At 42.5% G+C, this 18,624-nt stretch overlaps 1 protein-coding gene across 2 annotated transcripts in view; it reads right to left on the reverse strand.

The window, feature by feature from the left end:
* The window catches only part of HYDIN (HYDIN axonemal central pair apparatus protein), a 312,592-nt gene that overhangs the window by 156,550 nt on the left and 137,418 nt on the right, over positions 1-18,624 (reverse strand). For both annotated transcript variants that reach the window (XM_058674096.1, XM_058674095.1), the window contains exons 13-18: positions 17,574-17,641; positions 10,767-11,002; positions 8,671-8,771; positions 6,315-6,450; positions 3,937-4,101; positions 3,394-3,546 (exon numbers count right to left, since the gene is read on the reverse strand). In XM_058674096.1, coding sequence (XP_058530079.1) covers positions 3,394-3,546; positions 3,937-4,101; positions 6,315-6,450; positions 8,671-8,771; positions 10,767-11,002; positions 17,574-17,641 — 859 coding nt within the window. The remainder of the gene's footprint in view (positions 1-3,393; positions 3,547-3,936; positions 4,102-6,314; positions 6,451-8,670; positions 8,772-10,766; positions 11,003-17,573; positions 17,642-18,624) is intronic.

Genomic DNA, 18,624 nt, shown 5'->3' on the forward strand with positions numbered 1-18,624 from the left:
GAAAAGACGTCTGAGCACCCAACAAATCCCAAGGTGGAACTAGCTTCGGAAGCCAGGCTGAAGTCGGCCAGGGTAAAAGGAAAAGGACTTACAGACGCTTCCTAAGAGTGCTAAGCAAGGTGCTGGTTCTGCCTGACACAGGGCACCCATGGAGAGCAGCAAACAACCCTTCACCCATAGCCCAGAGCACCACCATGTTCTCACTTTAGGGAGACAGAGAGAAGCTCCCTTGTTGAAAGAGCTCTCTGCACATGGGCAGAACCTGCACTGTCTGAAGGCCTTTTCCTTCCCTACACACATTCACCTGCCTTCTGCACCCACCCTGGGCCACAGATGACCTACTCAATCCTTCCAAACAATACTTGGGGGAGGGAGCTGACTGTTTCAGGCAAAGCAAAGGCAAACCCAATGCTCTCAGTCACATGACACCCTTTCTCATACTAATCAATCTATTTTTCACTTACAATAAATTAGGATTCAACAGAACACAAGCAACAAAATGGTCACTCTTCACTCCACAGAACATGAAAAGGCCTCAGGTTTATTGCTGTTGTTGTTTTGCATAGCATTTGTTTCAGACAGATTCAAAGGTACTTCGTCACTGGGCTCCCTGGTGTTACTGTGAAGGTAGGTTTTTAGTTTCCGATCTCCTGACTTTCCTCTCTGGTAAGAACAACAGCTGTTTTTTGCTAAGTGGTCACTGTGAGGTGTGGCCATGTGTGGTTGGCAGTAGAAGCCACATTTAGGAAAGGTAGATATTCACGGGCAGCACCAAGAGGACAGACAGCAACCCCTCCTGTTGGGGGCAGTCGGCAAGCAAAGAGCAGAGCTTCGCCCACCTGAAGAGGTGGTAACTTTAATTACAGAACAAATGGCTATTTACTGAAACACTGTCCTAATGCTTAACAATTTCTGTAAGAATGAGTCTGAAGGTTTTGGTGCCGTACATCAAGTTCAAATTTAATAAATGTTATATCAATTTCTTTCCACTGCAGTTAATGTCTAGGTTAGCATAAATCAATTTTTACAATGCTAATGCATATCATATTTACCAGGAAATCCAACAGAAAGGCTGGCTGGAACTTGAAAGGAGTTTAATGAGAGCTACAACTGAAATTGCTTTATGCCACAGCCCAGGGAATAGCAGCTTTCCAAGAGAGACCAGAGGGACAAACATATTGTCCAGTGGACCACTGCATCCCACGTTGGGTTCCTGATGACTAAAGCTGATACAAAAGTGTCAGAACAGAATCACAGAACCTTGATGAGAAAGAAAAAGTCACACTTTAATAAAACAACTGGCTCATTCAACATACAAGGAATCTTTTAAAAGTATAGAAAGGGACTAGCACAATAGCCTAATGGCTGAAGTCCTCGCCTTATAACAGCTGGGATCCCAAATGGGCACTGGTTCATATCCTGGTTGCTCCACTTCCCTTCCAGTTCCCTGATTGTGCCTGGGAAAGCAGTAAAGCCTTGGAACCTTGCACCCATGTGGGAGACCTGTAAGAAGCTCCTGGCTTCTGACTTTGGATTGGCTCAGCTCTGGCTGTTGTAGCTACTTGGGGAGTGAAACAGTGGATGGAAAATATTTCTCTCTGTCTCTCCTTCTCTAAATCTGACTTTCCAATAAAAATAAATAAATCTTTAAAAAAAAGTTTTTAAAAGTATGGAGAGGTGCCAATGCTGTGGTGCATCAGGTAAACTGTGTGTGTGTGTGTGTGTATGTGTGTGTGTGTCCCTTTCTGTAACTGCTTTCCAAACAAAAACAAAAATATTTTTGAAAGTACATAGGGGGCAGCCACTATGGAAGTCAATATGGAAAGTGCTAAGACAACTAAAAGTTAATCTATCATGTGATGTAGCAATCCCACTCCCGGGAATGTATCCGAAAGAAGCAATGTTCCCATGAAAGAAAATAAACCAAAGGCAAATGTGGAGAACATCCCACTAAAAGGCTAACAGAAGATTTAATCAAAGAATAACCCATCGCTAAAATGACAGGACCAAACTGCCCCTTATCCATAATAACTTTGAATGTGAATGGCTTAAACTCATCAGTCAAATGCCATAAATTACAGGACTGGATCAAAAAACAAAACCCATCTATCTGCTGCTTACAGGAGACACATCTCACCGACAAAGGTCAGAGGAAATTGAAAGTGAAAGGATGGAAAAAGATATTCCAAGCGAATGGCACCGACAAAGATCAGAGGAAACTGAAAGTGAAAGGATGGAAAAAGATATTCCAAGCAAATGGTAAGGAAAAATTTGCAGGTGTAGCAATTCTTATATCAAATGATATAAACTTTGAAGAACATCTCAAAAGAGATGAAGAAGGATACCACATAATGATCAAAGGATACATTCAGCAAAAAGAGATCACCATAATAAATGTATATGCGCCAAATGCCAAAGCATCTAGCTACGTGAAACAAATTTTAATGGGTTTAAAGGGAGAAACAGACTCCAGTATGATCATAGTGGGGGACCTTAATACCCCATTAACATCAATGGACAGATCAGAGAGACAGAAATTCAGCAAAGAAACAACAGAACCCATCCAAACTCTACAGCAAATGGACTTAGTTGACATCTATCAAACCTTTCATCCTACAGAGAATACACTTTTTTTCATCAGCACATGGAACCTTCTCCAGAACTGACCATGTTATAGGCCACAAAACAAGCTTCAGCAAATTTTAAAAAACTGAAAATACACCATGCATCTTCTCAGACCATCATGGAGTGAAGCTAGACATCAAGAAGTCAAAACACAAGGAAGACTCGCAAACACACGGAGACTGAATAATATGGTACTAAATGAGCAATGGGTTAGATCATTATCATACATGTAGAAGTAAGGTGAACACATTTCTAAGCTTGTGTTACATCTCCCTTTGATCTGTCTTTGCTTAGTTATTTAAGTCCTATTTTGTGCAAACATTAGCTTGTGCTTCAAACAAGTTCACAGATTACCTTAAAATGCTCTTAGAATGGAGAAAGACTGAAAATGGAGTAAGCACACAGGTTTGTGACTAAGCAGATTCCAATGACAGGGAGCTCTTCCAGTGACACGTACACTGGGGAGGTATTTTTGGAAGGTTGGGCTCAGATTATGGACTGCTTATTAGGAAAGTTGGTTGGCCTCTGCAGCATCTTCCCGAACTGGGACTACATGCAACGTACTTGCCTATTTGCCAAAAGACATGCACACACCACGTCTCTTAATCAATGAAAGGATCATAATAAGGAGAAATTGGACACAGGAATGTCATGGTTTAATGCAGTTTAACCATGCAAATCCCTGTTCATAATGATCATTTTCAAAGACAGGCTGCAAAACTGGGTTACTGCCTTTTAGTCAAAACTGTATTTACATGATTCACTTACCATGCGTGCCCGAAATAATGCCGGAATGAAGGATTGGTTAGATAGGCTGAGAATTCTGGAAGAGTCCTTTAGGACATAGATATTGCCAAAATCAATTTGAGTGGGATGTACGTAGATAACTGGGCCATCCCCAACACTTTTTAGGTAACAAGCCTGTGTTTGATGTAATAGAAAGAACACAGCAACAGTTGAAAATGGCTCAACTTAAAAGTCAACTTCTATAGAGGCTTCTAGCTATCCCTTTAAGTAAAATCAGAAGCATTAAAGTGTTCTTGGGAGAAGCGACATCCCTTCCCACTGCTGTGGTATGTGGGAAGCATGGATAGCCATGCTGGGTTTAACAACATGAGGATATATCTGCAAACAGGTTTCCTAAGAAACACAGCATTTGCATTTTACCACCGCAGAGTGAAATGTAAAACATTACAACTACAAACAATTGGGGGATTTCTGCATATGGCATATGCCTTAAATTAGGAACCTCAAAATGTTGGACAATGAGCCAAGTAATTTAAATTTGCAGTCCAGAAAACTGGCTCTCACCATTGGAGGGTTTGGGCTCCCAAAGACAGAGATGTAAACTGTTGACCTGTATGCTCCAATGACCTGGGTCTCCAGGACCAGCGGTATGTGCACAGTGCTGTGGGGAGGGATGACCCCACATGGGGCGGGGCTGGACAGCAGCACAGCAGGTTCACTGCCATACACCTGGTGGAACAGACAAACCAAGGGGTCAGCAAGCCACCACACAAAACAAGATAAATACATTCTTTGATTCACTTCCAAACAAGTACTGTACTGACTCTATGGTATTATCTTATCACTCAGGCAAATAGGCAGGGAGGGAGCCAATTCAGACAGAGCACGTTTGAGTAAATGGAGTATGTACAAGGCCAAAAAGGGGAAAAAATGAAGTGCTCAACCTGCAGAAATTCTCCACAGCTCAGGGTGATAGCCCTGTATTGCTGCATTTCTCAGCCTGGCCTCTGGCCTTCATGCTTCAGTTTCCACCACCTTGTCACTTTGCATTCCATCAGCAGATACTGCTGGTTTGTGCTGAATACATGCCATCGCTTCCCATCTCCATCCGTTTGCACCTGTAGTTCCTCTTGCTAGAATGGCTTAGCTGGCACACTCAGCCTGACCCTTGCCCCTACCCCACTGCCACCCATGCTGGGTACGTGATCTAGGGTGGAGGCTTTTCCTCCATTCTCAGGCAGCATCTTGTGAACTCCTTTCCATAGCATGCAAAGAACAGTCCTGTGACCACCCCCATGTCCCCCCATGTCCACTTTCTCTACAGGCTGGAAACTTTCTAGAGCAAGGAACAGGCCAATTTTCTCTACATGCTCACTTTATAGCTGCAAGCATACACTCACTCTGTGTGTGTGTTTTATGAGAAAACAGCTGAGTGATTCAAATGTCATCAGCCACTTAGCAATGGGTGATCCTAGGAAGGGCACCATGTGGTGTATTTCTAGCTTTTGTGTAAGAAGAACAAATCAAGCCTTAAAAATCCCGTGGTCGAATAAGCTTGGGTAACTCCCAGAGAGGTCTCTGCTTGGGAGAAGGACGGAGCATGCAGGCTCATCCATCCAGAGCCCTGTGCTCTCATGTATGTGATGTGGCCTGACACAATCACCTTGTCCAGCAGTGCTCTGCTGACTCCTACTGAAGCCAGAGGCAAAAAAAGGAAATAAACCATTTAATACAAATCCCATCTTTATCCAAGTTTTGATTTTTTAAAAATTATATGTTTCTTTCAACTATGGCATGAAAACTGTGACTCTTGGATCCTGGGTGTTGGACTTCCATCGAAATCCTATGCTTTGGGCAGGTAATTCATCCTTCTTGCAGCCCTGAAATCAGGGGTGGCTCTGCTCTGAAATGCCATGGTGATGATGAGAGCCGCTGGCCTGGCTGCTGAGTGCTGAGTGCCCAGATGCTGAGTGCCTGGATGGCTGTAGATGCCATCACCTATGTGCTTGGCTTCCAGGTCTGCTCCAAGAAGCCCACGTAAGAAGTCTAACTCCTTTTCCATAGAAACCTGTTGATGATGAAAAGGGAGTTATCCCAGCCTATCCTTGTGTTGACTTGAGTTGGCTCAAGACTTGACTTGGCTGCAGAAGTCATGACAAGAACTGAACACAAAATTCTGACTGTTTCATCAGTGTCTGTCTCAGGTCTTGAGCTATATTTTTGTGATGCAGCCTAAGCAGCTCCCATACTGTCCTTAAAATTTGCAATAAATCCATACCCAAATAATCCCATCCCTCGATGTATTTGTTGTTTGCATGAAATTAGAGAATTGTGCTTACACAACTAAGATTTAGACACGAATATATTCTTGATCAGCTTTATCTCATTAGTCACCTCCCATTACTCCAGCCTGTATATACCTTGTTAAATCTTCTTCATAGATGAGATTGTTTAGTCTCCCACCTTGCTAGGTATAGAGACACAGGGACAGAGATATATGTCATAAAATGTTAAGGGCTAACTCCTTTCTCATTCCCAGCATTGCTTCTACTCTTTTGGTTAGAAAGTCCACTTATGAAAACTGCACTGTTTTATCTTAGTCCTGTTGTTCAAGTCACAGCATAAATAGTTTATTTCTCATGCATGGTTCATTCACAGGCAATTATTTGCAGGTGCACTTCTGCATGTTGGCTTAACTGACACTTTTCCCTTCTTTATCAAGGGCAATTTCCCTGGGAAATTAACAATCATTTACACCTACAGCTGTTTACGCATGCAGATGGCAATCCAGCTGCGGCTGTACAACCCCATCTTTATGTTATCTGAGGGTTAAAGTTCAGGATTATACAAGGCCATGTGTTCAGAAACATGTTTCTACAGCAGGATATCGCTTTCCTACTGAAGGAGTTCAGTGGTAGAAACGCTTAGAAAAATGAACTCACCTGAGGCAGGACCTCATAGTATCCTGGGAGATCATCACGATTGACAAGCTGGATCGTTTTCTTATATGGGTACTTCAGAAAGCAGCGCCCAAAGTCCACCTCTTCCTCAACCAACTTGAGGGTAGGTACAATGCACCTGCTCGAAGGAGTCCAATTAATTGAAAGCAGAGAGCTTGTTTACACTCAGAGAACGCAGAGTCCCAGTTAAATACATTTGTCACTGTCACATAGTTTTTAATAACTACATTAATCATTTTCAAATCTTCTCTCCTGTCATTCCTCCCCCCCAACCCCCACTGCTCCCCTAGTCACCACTTTTTAACCGAAAAAGAACTTGAAGCAGAACTCCTCAAATGGTGGTTAAGGACGATTCTATTGTTTTTCATATTTGGTTTTTGGCAAGGGGCTCCCATGGTGCAAGTTCCTTAGGGTAGTGAATCTATTTCCATGTCAAACAGGGTCAATGACCTCAGCATGGGGCCCTAATTAGCTGTGACACTTTGGACATGTCAGAAAGTCCCCCAAGGGCTAGCAACAAATCACATCATCTAAATAATGGTCATAATTCTAACTTCTATGTAAAGCAGCTGCGTTGGGTGGGTAGTCTCAGGCAGCTGTTCAGCCCAGAACTGGCACCATGACAGTGGTTCTCAGCATGCAGAGGGCCCAGGGGAAGGTTGAGTGCAGGGGAGAAAGGAGTCAAAGCCCTGTGTTGGCCTGTTATCACGTGATTTGGGCTCTGTGTTCTGTCCATAACTCAATGTCTACTGCGCTCGCTGCAATACATAATGCAAAGGTGAAGAGTACTGGCTTTCTGAATTAAGCAGAACAGGTCCAAATATGGACCATAAAAAGCACAACTGGCGCCACTTTGGGCAACTGCTTTCTCTCTTAGAGCTGCATTTCTCTCAGGTGAAATGAAGGTAAAGTTGAGAGATAAACACAAACATACTTCACTCTTCTTATGTTATTGGGGGACAATCCAGGTGATAATGTGAGCAAGGGGCAGAGCCCAGCACCGGGCACATACTCAGTAAAAGGGCATTAACCTGTGGCCATGCGCATGCGGAGCCAGCAGAGTCATTTCAGGTATGGAGTTCTAAAACAACCCTTCTGGGGAGTCAGCAAGCAGTTCCTACAGATTACAGCCAAAGTGACAACATGAAAGAGGCTTTTCGTGTCCCCAAGTTTGATTTAGCCTGAAATGAATGGTTCGTTTTTAGTCAGAACCAATAGTCAGTTGACCTAAAGCCCTTCATGAAGAAGATCCTTTACTGCCTGAAACACTGTAACTGAACTGAAAGTTGATAATATTTGACTTGGGTCACAGGGTAGACATTAGTAGCAAACTCATAGCCTTTGTGGGCCTTTTTTTTTTTCAGTTTCAGAATTTCCTAATGATTTCTGTAGAGGGAAAGGGCTTGAAGGTATCTGAACAAGCTTAGAGACAAAGTGAGCGTCAGAGCAAAATACAGGTTTAACTATGAAAAGGATCAAACAAAAGACCTTTTGCTGAAACAAACAAATTAAGTCTTCAAGGAATACTAACTAGGTCAAGACAAGACAATGTGTTCCTTCAGGGAACTTATGTTTTGTCTTCATTTATGCCCAAGACACATGAAGGAATGACTTACTATCTTCCCAACCACCAGAGCACCTGCACTTTAATGTATTTCTCCCCAAGGTTAATGACAGAACTAAGTTCTAGAACGACACATTAGCATTCTCATTTTCTGTTTCCCACACACAGCATTTGAATACACATACTTGAGAGTTCCAGATCTGGGTATTGTTTGCTTTGGGAAAAATGAAGCCTCAGGGTTTTATTTGGGATCCTGGCCTCATCAGTGGGTGATACCACTCCTGCTTGGGAAGACTGTCACTGGCTCAAGGAGACACGGAGAACAAATGGCTGAACTCAATGCTGACTCTGGCTTTGGGAAAGCTGGTGATGGCAGCCACATGTAGGAAGCTGTCATCTGAATAGACCCTCCACTATGGGGGTGAGGGTAGCCGCTTCTTGTGGTTTAACTCCAGAGAACTCTGTTGAATGCTGAAAATGATGCCTAACAACTCTTGACCTCTTTCTTCTAAAGCCTCTTCAATTACAGGTTTGGAATGTCAGACCCAGGAGACAGCACTGCCTTAGCATTCATCAACACACATGCAACTCTCCTTGGCTCCATCAAAGGTGTGTTAGAAACACTGCCCCTTTAACCGTGGTCATCTCAACATGAGTTACACTGGGAAGGCAGCATAAGAGGCAGTGTGCCCTGGCTGACAAGTGAGCTTGCTTCTGGGAGCTGTCTCAGGGTAGGGGTGGGACTCTTGAAGACAGAAAGCAGACGAATGATACCTGGCTGTAATTAAGAGTGCCAGGACCTCTTCTCCAATGCCCTCCACATCCACCATCAGTGCCAGCTCATACTTCTGCACAGTGTTGGAGCATAGGGTCACCTGGAAAAGAAAATTAGAGAAGCTGTTATGAAAGGCCAGCCCCCTCTCTACACGGTACATAAGGCCAGCCCTTTCTCTACACGGTGGGAGAAGGAAGCCAGGAGGAGGTCCCCCATGATCAGTGTGGATTCCAGGTGCCTTTTTGGATGTGTAGCCTTTTACATTTTGCACTGTAGGGTCAAGACATGCTGTTTTCGAAGGCTAGGTGAGAAATCGAATGGCTTTCTTAGTACAATAGTTTTGCCCATTTCTGAGGCATTTTATCAAAGCAGCCATTCACCTGCACAAGAAGAAAAATGACCAGAAAAGAATAATATTACACAAACTTTAATCACTGTAATTTGAATCGTTCCATTCACCTCAAGGCTGTATGAATTATGTAAAACTCAATATAACGACAAAACACTACAATGAAATTTCTCTTACATAAAAATAAATGGAAATAACCATGTCAGTTCCAGAAAGATGGTGCAAGAAATCAATTAATCTCTTAGATCAAAATCCTACCCCCTCCTCATTCCTGTATTCATTATTAAAGCAGAAAATAGGCAGCTGTAAAGGTCTATCTGAGGACAATAGCTGGCCGGAACGTTTTCTCATTTTTATTCACTGCTCTGAAACTTCTGAAAGCCTTGTTACAATTTTTAATTGCACTGAAACGATTTGTACTGGAAGAGATACTTGTTAAGTCTAGAAAACAGCTTCTGGCATGGGTTAAGGCTTCTCTGCCCATAAATTATGTATCAGGTACTAATTAAAAATTTTTTGGGTTGCACAGGGAATCACTGGATGCAAATGAGAGTCCACACAGACCTGGCTGAAGTGCCCTTCAAGGAGGAGACCTGAAGCGTGGAGAAAGCTTTTCCAGATATGAAGGAACAAATAAAGATGAAGTCACTGATTTGGAAGGAACACTGGCCAGGCTTGGAGAGATGCAGAGCATCCCAGTGTGACTGTAAGCCCTTGTTTCTGCATCTTGGATATGGGCAGAAGAAAGAAGAGCAGCTAGTTCTAGAAGGCCACAGAACGGCTACATCCTTTGGGATCTTCCTGTGCTAGGAGACAGTGAGGCTGAGTGCTGCTGAGCACAACTAACGTGATGGCAGCACTGCGGCAGCACTTCCCGTCGGGAGAGCCACGCCTGGCCCCCTTGAGCAGCTGCCGCGATGCAGGAGGGCTGTGACCCTGCCTGCACCTGTGGGGAAGCTCCAGAAGAGCCACATCTCCGACAAAAGATTTAGGATTAGTGGATTTGAGGTGAGAAACTAGGAAACCTTCAAAAAAATGATAACTGGATTTAATTTTCGATGGTACTGACTAAAAGAGAAAATTACTAACCTTAGCCATGAAGTCATATCTGTCTGTCTTCAACTGAAAAGTATAAAATAATGGCCATCTAGTAACTTGAGATATTGCTAGACCTAACTCTTCAAAGGAGCAATAAAGTGATAGGAGACAGCTAAAAACCAAGTTAATCATGAAGTAATTCTTCTGGTGGTCCTTGGAGGCCACAGCTGGGGGTCTGCAGGGGTCCTGATTTCATCCAAAGCAAGGAAGGTGGAGTTATTGGCCTCTTCCCCATGTTCTCTGTGCAATCCAGCAACCACTGCTGGTAGTAACATCACATCTGTCGTAGGCATGCAGCCTGGCATACAGCTGGTTTAAAGGATCCAAGAAGATCCTAACTGTGAATGGGCTCTTACACCTCTGTGAGTACCAAAGGGCACACTCTCTGTAGAGAGCAGCAGTTCCACGAGGACATGCCAGAAGCCACTGTTCTGCTGAAGGTGACGCCCATCCAGTGGAGCAGGGTCAGTTTCTTGGATCTTGTTTCTCTTGCTGCCATCCTTTCTTTTACTCACAGGTGTGCTTGTCTGCGTGAGCTGATGGGAGCTCCCTCCCAGGGATACTGGACCCGATGGATGGATCCCAGGGATGGCTGGAAGTCCTGCTGCTTGGTGGTGTGCCCATGTGTGAGGATTCTGGGCATATTACCTTAATAGCAGCAAATCCTTGGGAGCGAATGGTGCCAGAGCTGGGGGTGATGGTGAATTCTTTCGGTTTCATTGTGGGTCCTTCTTCCTTGGCTCCAGCTGGCCCTTGGTGGTCTGGGCGCAGCTCACAATTTGAAATACTTGGACGGCCATGACCATCCCCAGGGATGCGCAGTTTGAAAGTCATAGGAACCAAAGAAGTATTATTGAGTGAGCACATCAAGGTGTAACAGAACCCTGGAAAACAGGAGAGAAGAAATAACGACACAATAACGACACTGGTCTAAAGGAGTATCAATGTCACTGCAGAGGATGTTTGGAACTAATCTGCTTCTGCCCCACAAAGCAGCCTTTACTTTCAATTGAGACCACAGCAGCAAACACAGTCATGTCTCCACTGTGATCCCACATCTGCAGACCCACTCAGAAGAGATATGTTACGGCTGAGCCGTGGCAAGGGTGACCAGTGGATGTTAGAAAGGGGAAGTGTTAACCACTTTCTGTGACCCCCCCATTCACAGTTCAATTTTAGTTTATATACGACATATGACATAACATCCATAACATAACATGTTATGCTTAACATCATATCATCTTTTTTTTTTTAGATTTTTAAAATTTTTATTACAAAGTCAGATATACTGAGAGCAGGAGATAGAGAGGAAGTGGAGCGCCGGGATTAGAACCAGCGGCCATATGGGATCAAGGCGAGGACCTTAGCCACTAGGCCACGCTGCCGAGCCCAACATCATATCATCTTAAATTAAGGCAAACATGTGGTATCTAACCTTTTGGGATTGGTTCATTTCCCTTAGCATTATGGTTTCCAGTTTGGCCCATTTGGCCACAAAGAACTGCATTTTGTTTTTTTTAATAGCTGAGTAGTATTCCATGGAGTAGATGAGCCATAGCTTTCTTATCCAATCCTCTGCTGATGGGCATTTTGGTTGTTTCCATGTTTTTGCAATTACTTATTTTTAACATGTTGACTGCTCAATACCATGTCAATTAATTCCATAACGATGTTCATTGTTGCAGATGGTATGTTAGTGCTTTTATTTGACCGAGATGATACTCTGCTGTCTCTGTCCTCAGACCAGAGAGGGTCTACCCAATAAGTAGTTGGACTTGACTGGACTATAAGATGTTGGACTCTATGCTTGGCATATACTTGCAAAGAGGGAATTTCAACTGAACTTGAACTATGGTTATGCAACAAGGTGGAGGAACCCACCATGGGGGGAGGGTGGGAGGAGAATCCCAGATTCTATGTAATTACAACACAATGTAATTAATGAATAAATTTAATAAAAAAAAAGCAAGGGGAAGTGTTATGGTGTTGTATTGCTTAACAGGATAACAACAAATAACAATGGCTGTAGATTTCCAAAAACTCTATAGAGGAAAGCATCTTGAACGTCTTTTTATTTCTTTTTTCTTTTTTACCAAAAAGAAATGTCAAACATTTGAGGAGATGGTTATGTTTACCATGACCTGAACATTATACAGTGCTTACATAATCAAAATATCACCTGGTATACAATAAGTATGTACCATTTTTATGTGTAAGTCAAACAAAAAAATGTGTAAAAAAGAGAAGCAGAATAACTACCAAATTAAGCACACTTGAAAGGCAATTGTGGAAATGCCAGTCATTTACATGTCAGATTCAGTCATGTAATCGCTGCATGTGATTTTTCTGCGCTTGCCCAATATTGGCTTCTGAAATAACAGATGCCTTTCCTTTCCTTTACCCTGACGTTTATGGATTAAACATCCTAAGGCAGTGTGTATTCTGGAGAGCAGAGCCCATAAACACTCGGGGGGTGGGGAGAGTCTTCCACACCATTGCTCAGATTTTCATAGAGCAAAGCCAATTGTAATGCACTAGTCAGAATGGCCCCTTGCACTAGCGTGTGTCACTTTCCACACTGCTTGTGAAGAAGCCAAAAGGAAGAGAATACTGGTTTAAGACTGTTCACTAATAATGATGTTATCCCCAGGTGCATGGTTGTACTCAATCCTGTTACTACTGTATCTACGATCCTACCTACATGCAAGTATCTCCCTTGTTTTAATGTCCAGTAGATAAAAAGCTAACATTCGGTTTTCCTTTTATTTGAGTCATTAGCAACATGGTGGACAGAATGTCTTAAGGATTCACAAAGGTGCCTCCTCTTTCTCTCAGAACTTCAATAGTGACATGAAGGATAACACTGTCAAGCAGTTCAATTCTGTTTCTTTTTTTTTCCCTAAAAAGACTTGAAGAAACTAGTACATAAAGTTGCAAAAGAAAAATTATGATTCCTTTAAAAGCTTGAATGCTAACTGGAGCATGCACTCCCTTCTAAATAATATTCTCCTACCAATGAGAATAACAAGTTGATTCAGCAACACACAAGACCAAAAACTAAATTACAATTAACGGACTTTTTGGTACTTGTGGGATATTTTAGACAATGGCCTTAATTTTTTTAGTAAAGTAAAAATGTCCACAAAGCAAAGGGTAGATATGTTGACTAGATCATCATGCAAATCAGGTGGGCATCCTTGCAGCTGTTCAGAAAAATAATGAGGGATAATGATCAATATGCATACAGTCAATCCATTCCAGACATAAACATTCAGCCTCACTTGGAAAAGAAACACCGCCTACAATGGAGGTCTGTCCCTTTTCCACTCCAATGATCTCTGAGCAACAATTATGCCTCCAGATAAGAAACAATCTTGAGAAACCTGTCAACACTGCAGTTCTACCACAAAAGAGAGAAGAAAGCCTCAAAATGAGAGTTGATAGGGAAATTTCTCCTCTGCGGCCAGGGTCACAGAGGGCTCCTGCCTCACCCCGCCTGCTGTCACAGTTCATGAAAATGGTACACGTGGAGCATGAGTAGTAGTGTCCAAATCACAAAGTTGAAAATATTTACTTGTAATCATCTATAAATTCTTCAGAAAGACTTGGAGTCTTTTTAAAAAATAAAAAGATTTAATCACAGATTTGAAAGGCAGAGTTATGGAGAGGGAGATATCTTGTATTTGCTGGTTCACTAACCAGATGGTCACGACAGCCAGGGCTGGGCAGAGCCAAAGCCAGGAGCCTAATGCTTCTTTTGTGTCTTCCACATGGGTGGAAGGGACCCAGGCACCTAGGTCATCCTCCACTGCTTTGCCAGATCATTGGTAGGGAGCTGGATTTGAAGTGGAGCAAGCAAGACTTGAACTGGTGCCCATATGGGATGTTGGCATTACGGGCAGTGTCTCAACCCACTATGCTGCAGCTCCAGCAGCAATTTGAATCTTTCAGTACAGAAAGATCACTGCCATTAAGTGTAATTAAGAAAATTTTAGACTTCAATTTCCCCACACAGAGATTATTGCCTTGCACTAGAAGAACTACAAATAATTTTTTTCTTTCAATGTGCTAACCCTTTGATTAAAAAAAAAGTTATAGTTACAATCTTTGGAAAACGTACAGCACAAAAGAGCACTATCAATCTTTTGCAGGTCAAACTCTGAGGATCCTGGAGCTACTCGATGAAGAGTTTTATCCTTATTTGTGATGGCCATCAGATCAGATTGTTCACCTGAGGAAATACTAACTAGAAGACTCACGTGATTACAAGTCTCCTCAATTGGAGTCAACTTTAATTAGTTACAACTAAACTTATCAAGAACCAGCTAGTCTACAAATTCAAGAGGATTTCTCTAAATACCCACTCTCAAAAAGTCTCCTCTCTATGAGTATTCTAAAAATACACTTTCATAAAATGAAAGTGACGATAATTTCTTATTAACAAAGTCTTTCCTGTAGGCATTTTAGAAGAATTCTTCATTATGTCAGATATATACATACATTGCTCTCAGTATCTTTAAAAAAAAAATACTTGGAGAGACGAAGAGATAGATAAACATAGAGAGACAGGGTTAGACGGATACCTTCCTACACTCATTCCCCAAGTGCCCCAAGAGTCCCCAGAAGGGGCTGGAGCGGCAGGGGGGTGGGGGAGGGTGTCCCCCACGGGTGTCAGGAACCCTCAGCCTTAGCTATCAGCACAGCCTCCCCAGGAAGCTGGAGTCAGCTGCTGCTGCTGCTGGGTGCTGAACCCAGGCACTCTGATAGGCACGGGCCTTAGCCACTAGGCCAGATGCTCACTTCACTTCGAGTCTCATCCCACACTGCAATTTAGCTTCTGCTCTCAATACTTACAGTTGGACCTAGAAATCACTAGTGACTTCTAACTCAGTGTGGGCCACACTAACATCAAGTTATTCATGTTAGAAGCTGGTCCATTAAAAATCATCTGTGCTTCGTAGGACCTCTTTTTGTGATATGTTTATGGTCATTAACACTCACTAGAAATAATACACAGTTAAAAGCAAAATACAGAATTTTAAGGAAATCATTGGTCTCTTGTGGATATACAACAGGCTTCAAAAGGTTCATTGAAAAATGGAATTAAAGTTGAGTTTATTTTGGTACAAATTTTAAAATCCATGCAGAGAAACAGTCTTAATCTCAAGGGAAATGTGTATTATGAAAAAGTATGCACGGACTACTTATTTATTTAAAGATTTATGTATTTATTTGAAAGAATAAAAGAAAGAGGGAGACACAGAAAGAGACAGGTTAATTGCCCAAATGGCCTCAATGGTCAGGGCTAGGCCAGGCCAAGGCCAGGAACTCCATCTGGGTCTCCTTCACAGGTGCAGGGACCCAAGGACTTGGGCTATTTTCTGCCACTTTCCCAGGCATATTAGCAGGGAGCTAGAATGGAAGTGTAAGAACTGAGACTTGAACCAGTGCCTGTGTGGTATGTTGGCATTGCAAACAGTGGTTTAACTTGTAGTATCGCAAAGGCTGGCCTCAGTAAAAATCTTTTGATTCAAATTTCCCATGATCTTTCTGAAGTTCCCTTTGTATACTATAGTCCAGTGAAATATACAATATTATGGGACATGACATTCAGTGAAATGTACAATATTAGGGGCCTTGACATTTTTTAAGTGTCTGAATTCTGGATAAAAAAGCTTCAGACGTCTGAAACTCAATAATTAGCTTGCCATTAGTACATAACATTTACAATAAAATTTCAAAGCTCAACAACAGAGTGGATTCTGGACAATGATTCTGGGTGAGATTTCTTGGCATAACTGACTTACGATACTTCTTTGGATTCTGTTTTCAGCCCCCAGGGAGCCAGGAGACGGGCACAGTGTGCCATGTCCCTGTGCTATTGCATTCTTGCACTCTGGAATCTACGCTGTTGTCAAGCATCAGCTGCTATGCCCCTCCGTGGACTCAGTCTGAGCAGTCTGGGGGGCGGTGTCTGCACAGGTCTATGGCACGCTACCATGCCTCACATGGTGGTTGGCTACAGCTGCCCTCAAGAGAGCGTGCTTCTCTTAATTGGCCACCTGATGACTGTCAAGTTAAAGGTCACTTTCATTTTTCTTCAAAAGGGTCTACAGCTCAAACATTCCCTATATTATTTTTAAAAAAATCCCTTCAGCCATTTATATATTCTAAAATAACAGTTATTTAGCTTCATCTGTGCACATTTTGCTAACGGCTTGGACCTGATTCAGTATCATGTACATAAAGGTGGGTGCTTTGTATAAATGAAAATGGCCTGAACAAATAAAACTGTCAAAACCTCCAAATGTTAACTGATAAGGGCATTATGAATAATTTCTTTTTTTTTCTCAAGAACTATTTCTCCCCAAAGCTGACTGGGCTAAGGAAGATGAAGCAAAAGTAAAAACGGAAGCAAAGAAGCAAGATGGAAAGGGTAATGGAACATGGATTTAGGCTGGCATTTATCAACATGTTTTTCATGATTACTTCCTATAAGGAAGGTAACGCTGTTTAAACCAAAGCATATTAGTTAATTTGATAGAATTTAAAGTCAGGTTAAATGCTTCACAATAACAGAAAGTAAATATTAAATATTAAGATTCTGTTAGGAGGGATGAACCACAAGCCATGGTATATCAAAGATGTCCTCATCAACAAGAAAATATTCTGTCCCTTTGGAGGCAACATTATTCCCACTGACAGCGCATCAGAGTAGATGGATCTCCATTGAAACACTAATCCTGCCACTGGGATGTCTGACCTTAAGAGGTCATGCCACTGCCCCAGGGTTCAGTACCTCCATTTCTAATAACCGGGTAATAAGCAGTCCCTCCTTGCCATAGAACTAGCAAAATTTTAAATGCAATACTGCATATAATCCATGCAACAGTGACTCAAGTACAAGAAATAGCAAAAAACAAGAGCTTCTGCTGCTACTATTGTTATCATTTTTACTACTGGAGTTTAGACAGGAAGAAGTTTAGACATGACTCAGGGAAGCGACTGAATGAGAATTTGACACCGAGATATGTAAAAGCCTTCGATACAGAGCAACAGAACTCCAGGGTAGACCCACCACAGAGTTCACCTTGAACTTCGGTGCCTCTCTATGAAGCCAGACCATCAAGTTAGAATGCACTTTAAATACAGTGCAGAGTGTGCGTGGAGAGGAGGAAAGCTCCTGGGGCCTGTGCTGTCTCATCGCGAGAAGAGTGGAGACAGCCACAGCCTGACAGCTACGAACACCCGGAACACAACCACTACTTTCAAGTACAAAGTCGACTACGGGACCAAAATGCCACTGCTGCCGAGGAAGGGAAGAACAAGTGTGGAGTCTCCTGCCTCGTTCCCACAGAAAGGCTGACAGAACATTCTGTGTAGACCCTTGCTCCTTTCACGTGGAGGGTAAAGGAATCCTACCCCATCTCACATTTAAAACGGAAAGTTACTCACCATAGGAAACATCACCGAAGTGAAGAGCGGGCACATTGAAGTGGAAGGTAGGCCCAATGACACAGCCTCTGGAAGGCAAGTGGGGGAGAACAGAGAATCCAGTGAATTCAGGGTAACAAGCTGGAACTTGGGAGAAGATAAAAGTGCAAAAAACCTACTGAAGTCAGTTGTAGATACCAGCACATAAATCATGAGATGATGGCTAGTCACAGTGGCTCTTAAAATTCTTTGTCAGGACTCAAACAGTGGGCTTAAATTTAAGCAAATGACGTTGTGGTTAATTTATTGCTTTATTCTTATCAATGATTAGGGGCAGAGGCTGAGCAGGCAAACTGCCAAACCACTGGCACAAAAGGTGGTAAATTTGGGTGTCATGTAAAGCATGTCATGTAAAAAACTATTAGCTCATTAAAACATAACGATTACATATCTGAGAAACGTCAAAGATCAATGATTTGAGTAATCCCTGATGATCCATGCTTTCCTAACACTTTTTAAAAATTATTTATTTATTTGAAAGGCTGAGTTAGAGAGAGCGAGAGAATGAATCTTCCATCTGTCAGCCCAGGCCAAACTCAGTTCCCTATAACTCCATCTGTGTCTCCTATATGTATGCTAGAAACCCAAATATTTAGGCCACCTTCTGCTGCTTTCTTAGGTGCATTAGCACAGAGTTGAGTTGGAACTGTAGCAACCAGGGTTTAAACTGGTATCCACATGGGATGCTGGCATTACAGGTCATGGCTTAAACCCTTGTGTCACAATGCTGATGTCCTCCCCTCCTCCAGCCTTCCCCCCAGCTGACAAAAAGCCTCTTAATTCCATCCATGCTACCACCTAGTTCCATTCATATCACTACATAGTTCCATTCATACTGACTTCCAGTTGTAACCTCAGCCTGTCCCTTTACCTCCAGTAGTCTGTTTAGGATTACACCTGGTCTACCAGGACAATCTCTAAACTGAATTAACTAGAGAACTTAATCCCATCTGCCACCTTAATCCCCAAGTGTCACATAACCTAAACAGACATCTTTGAGAACCACTACTCT

This window comes from Ochotona princeps, chromosome 16 (assembly GCF_030435755.1).
Source record: "Ochotona princeps isolate mOchPri1 chromosome 16, mOchPri1.hap1, whole genome shotgun sequence".
NCBI lineage: Eukaryota > Metazoa > Chordata > Mammalia > Lagomorpha > Ochotonidae > Ochotona > Ochotona princeps.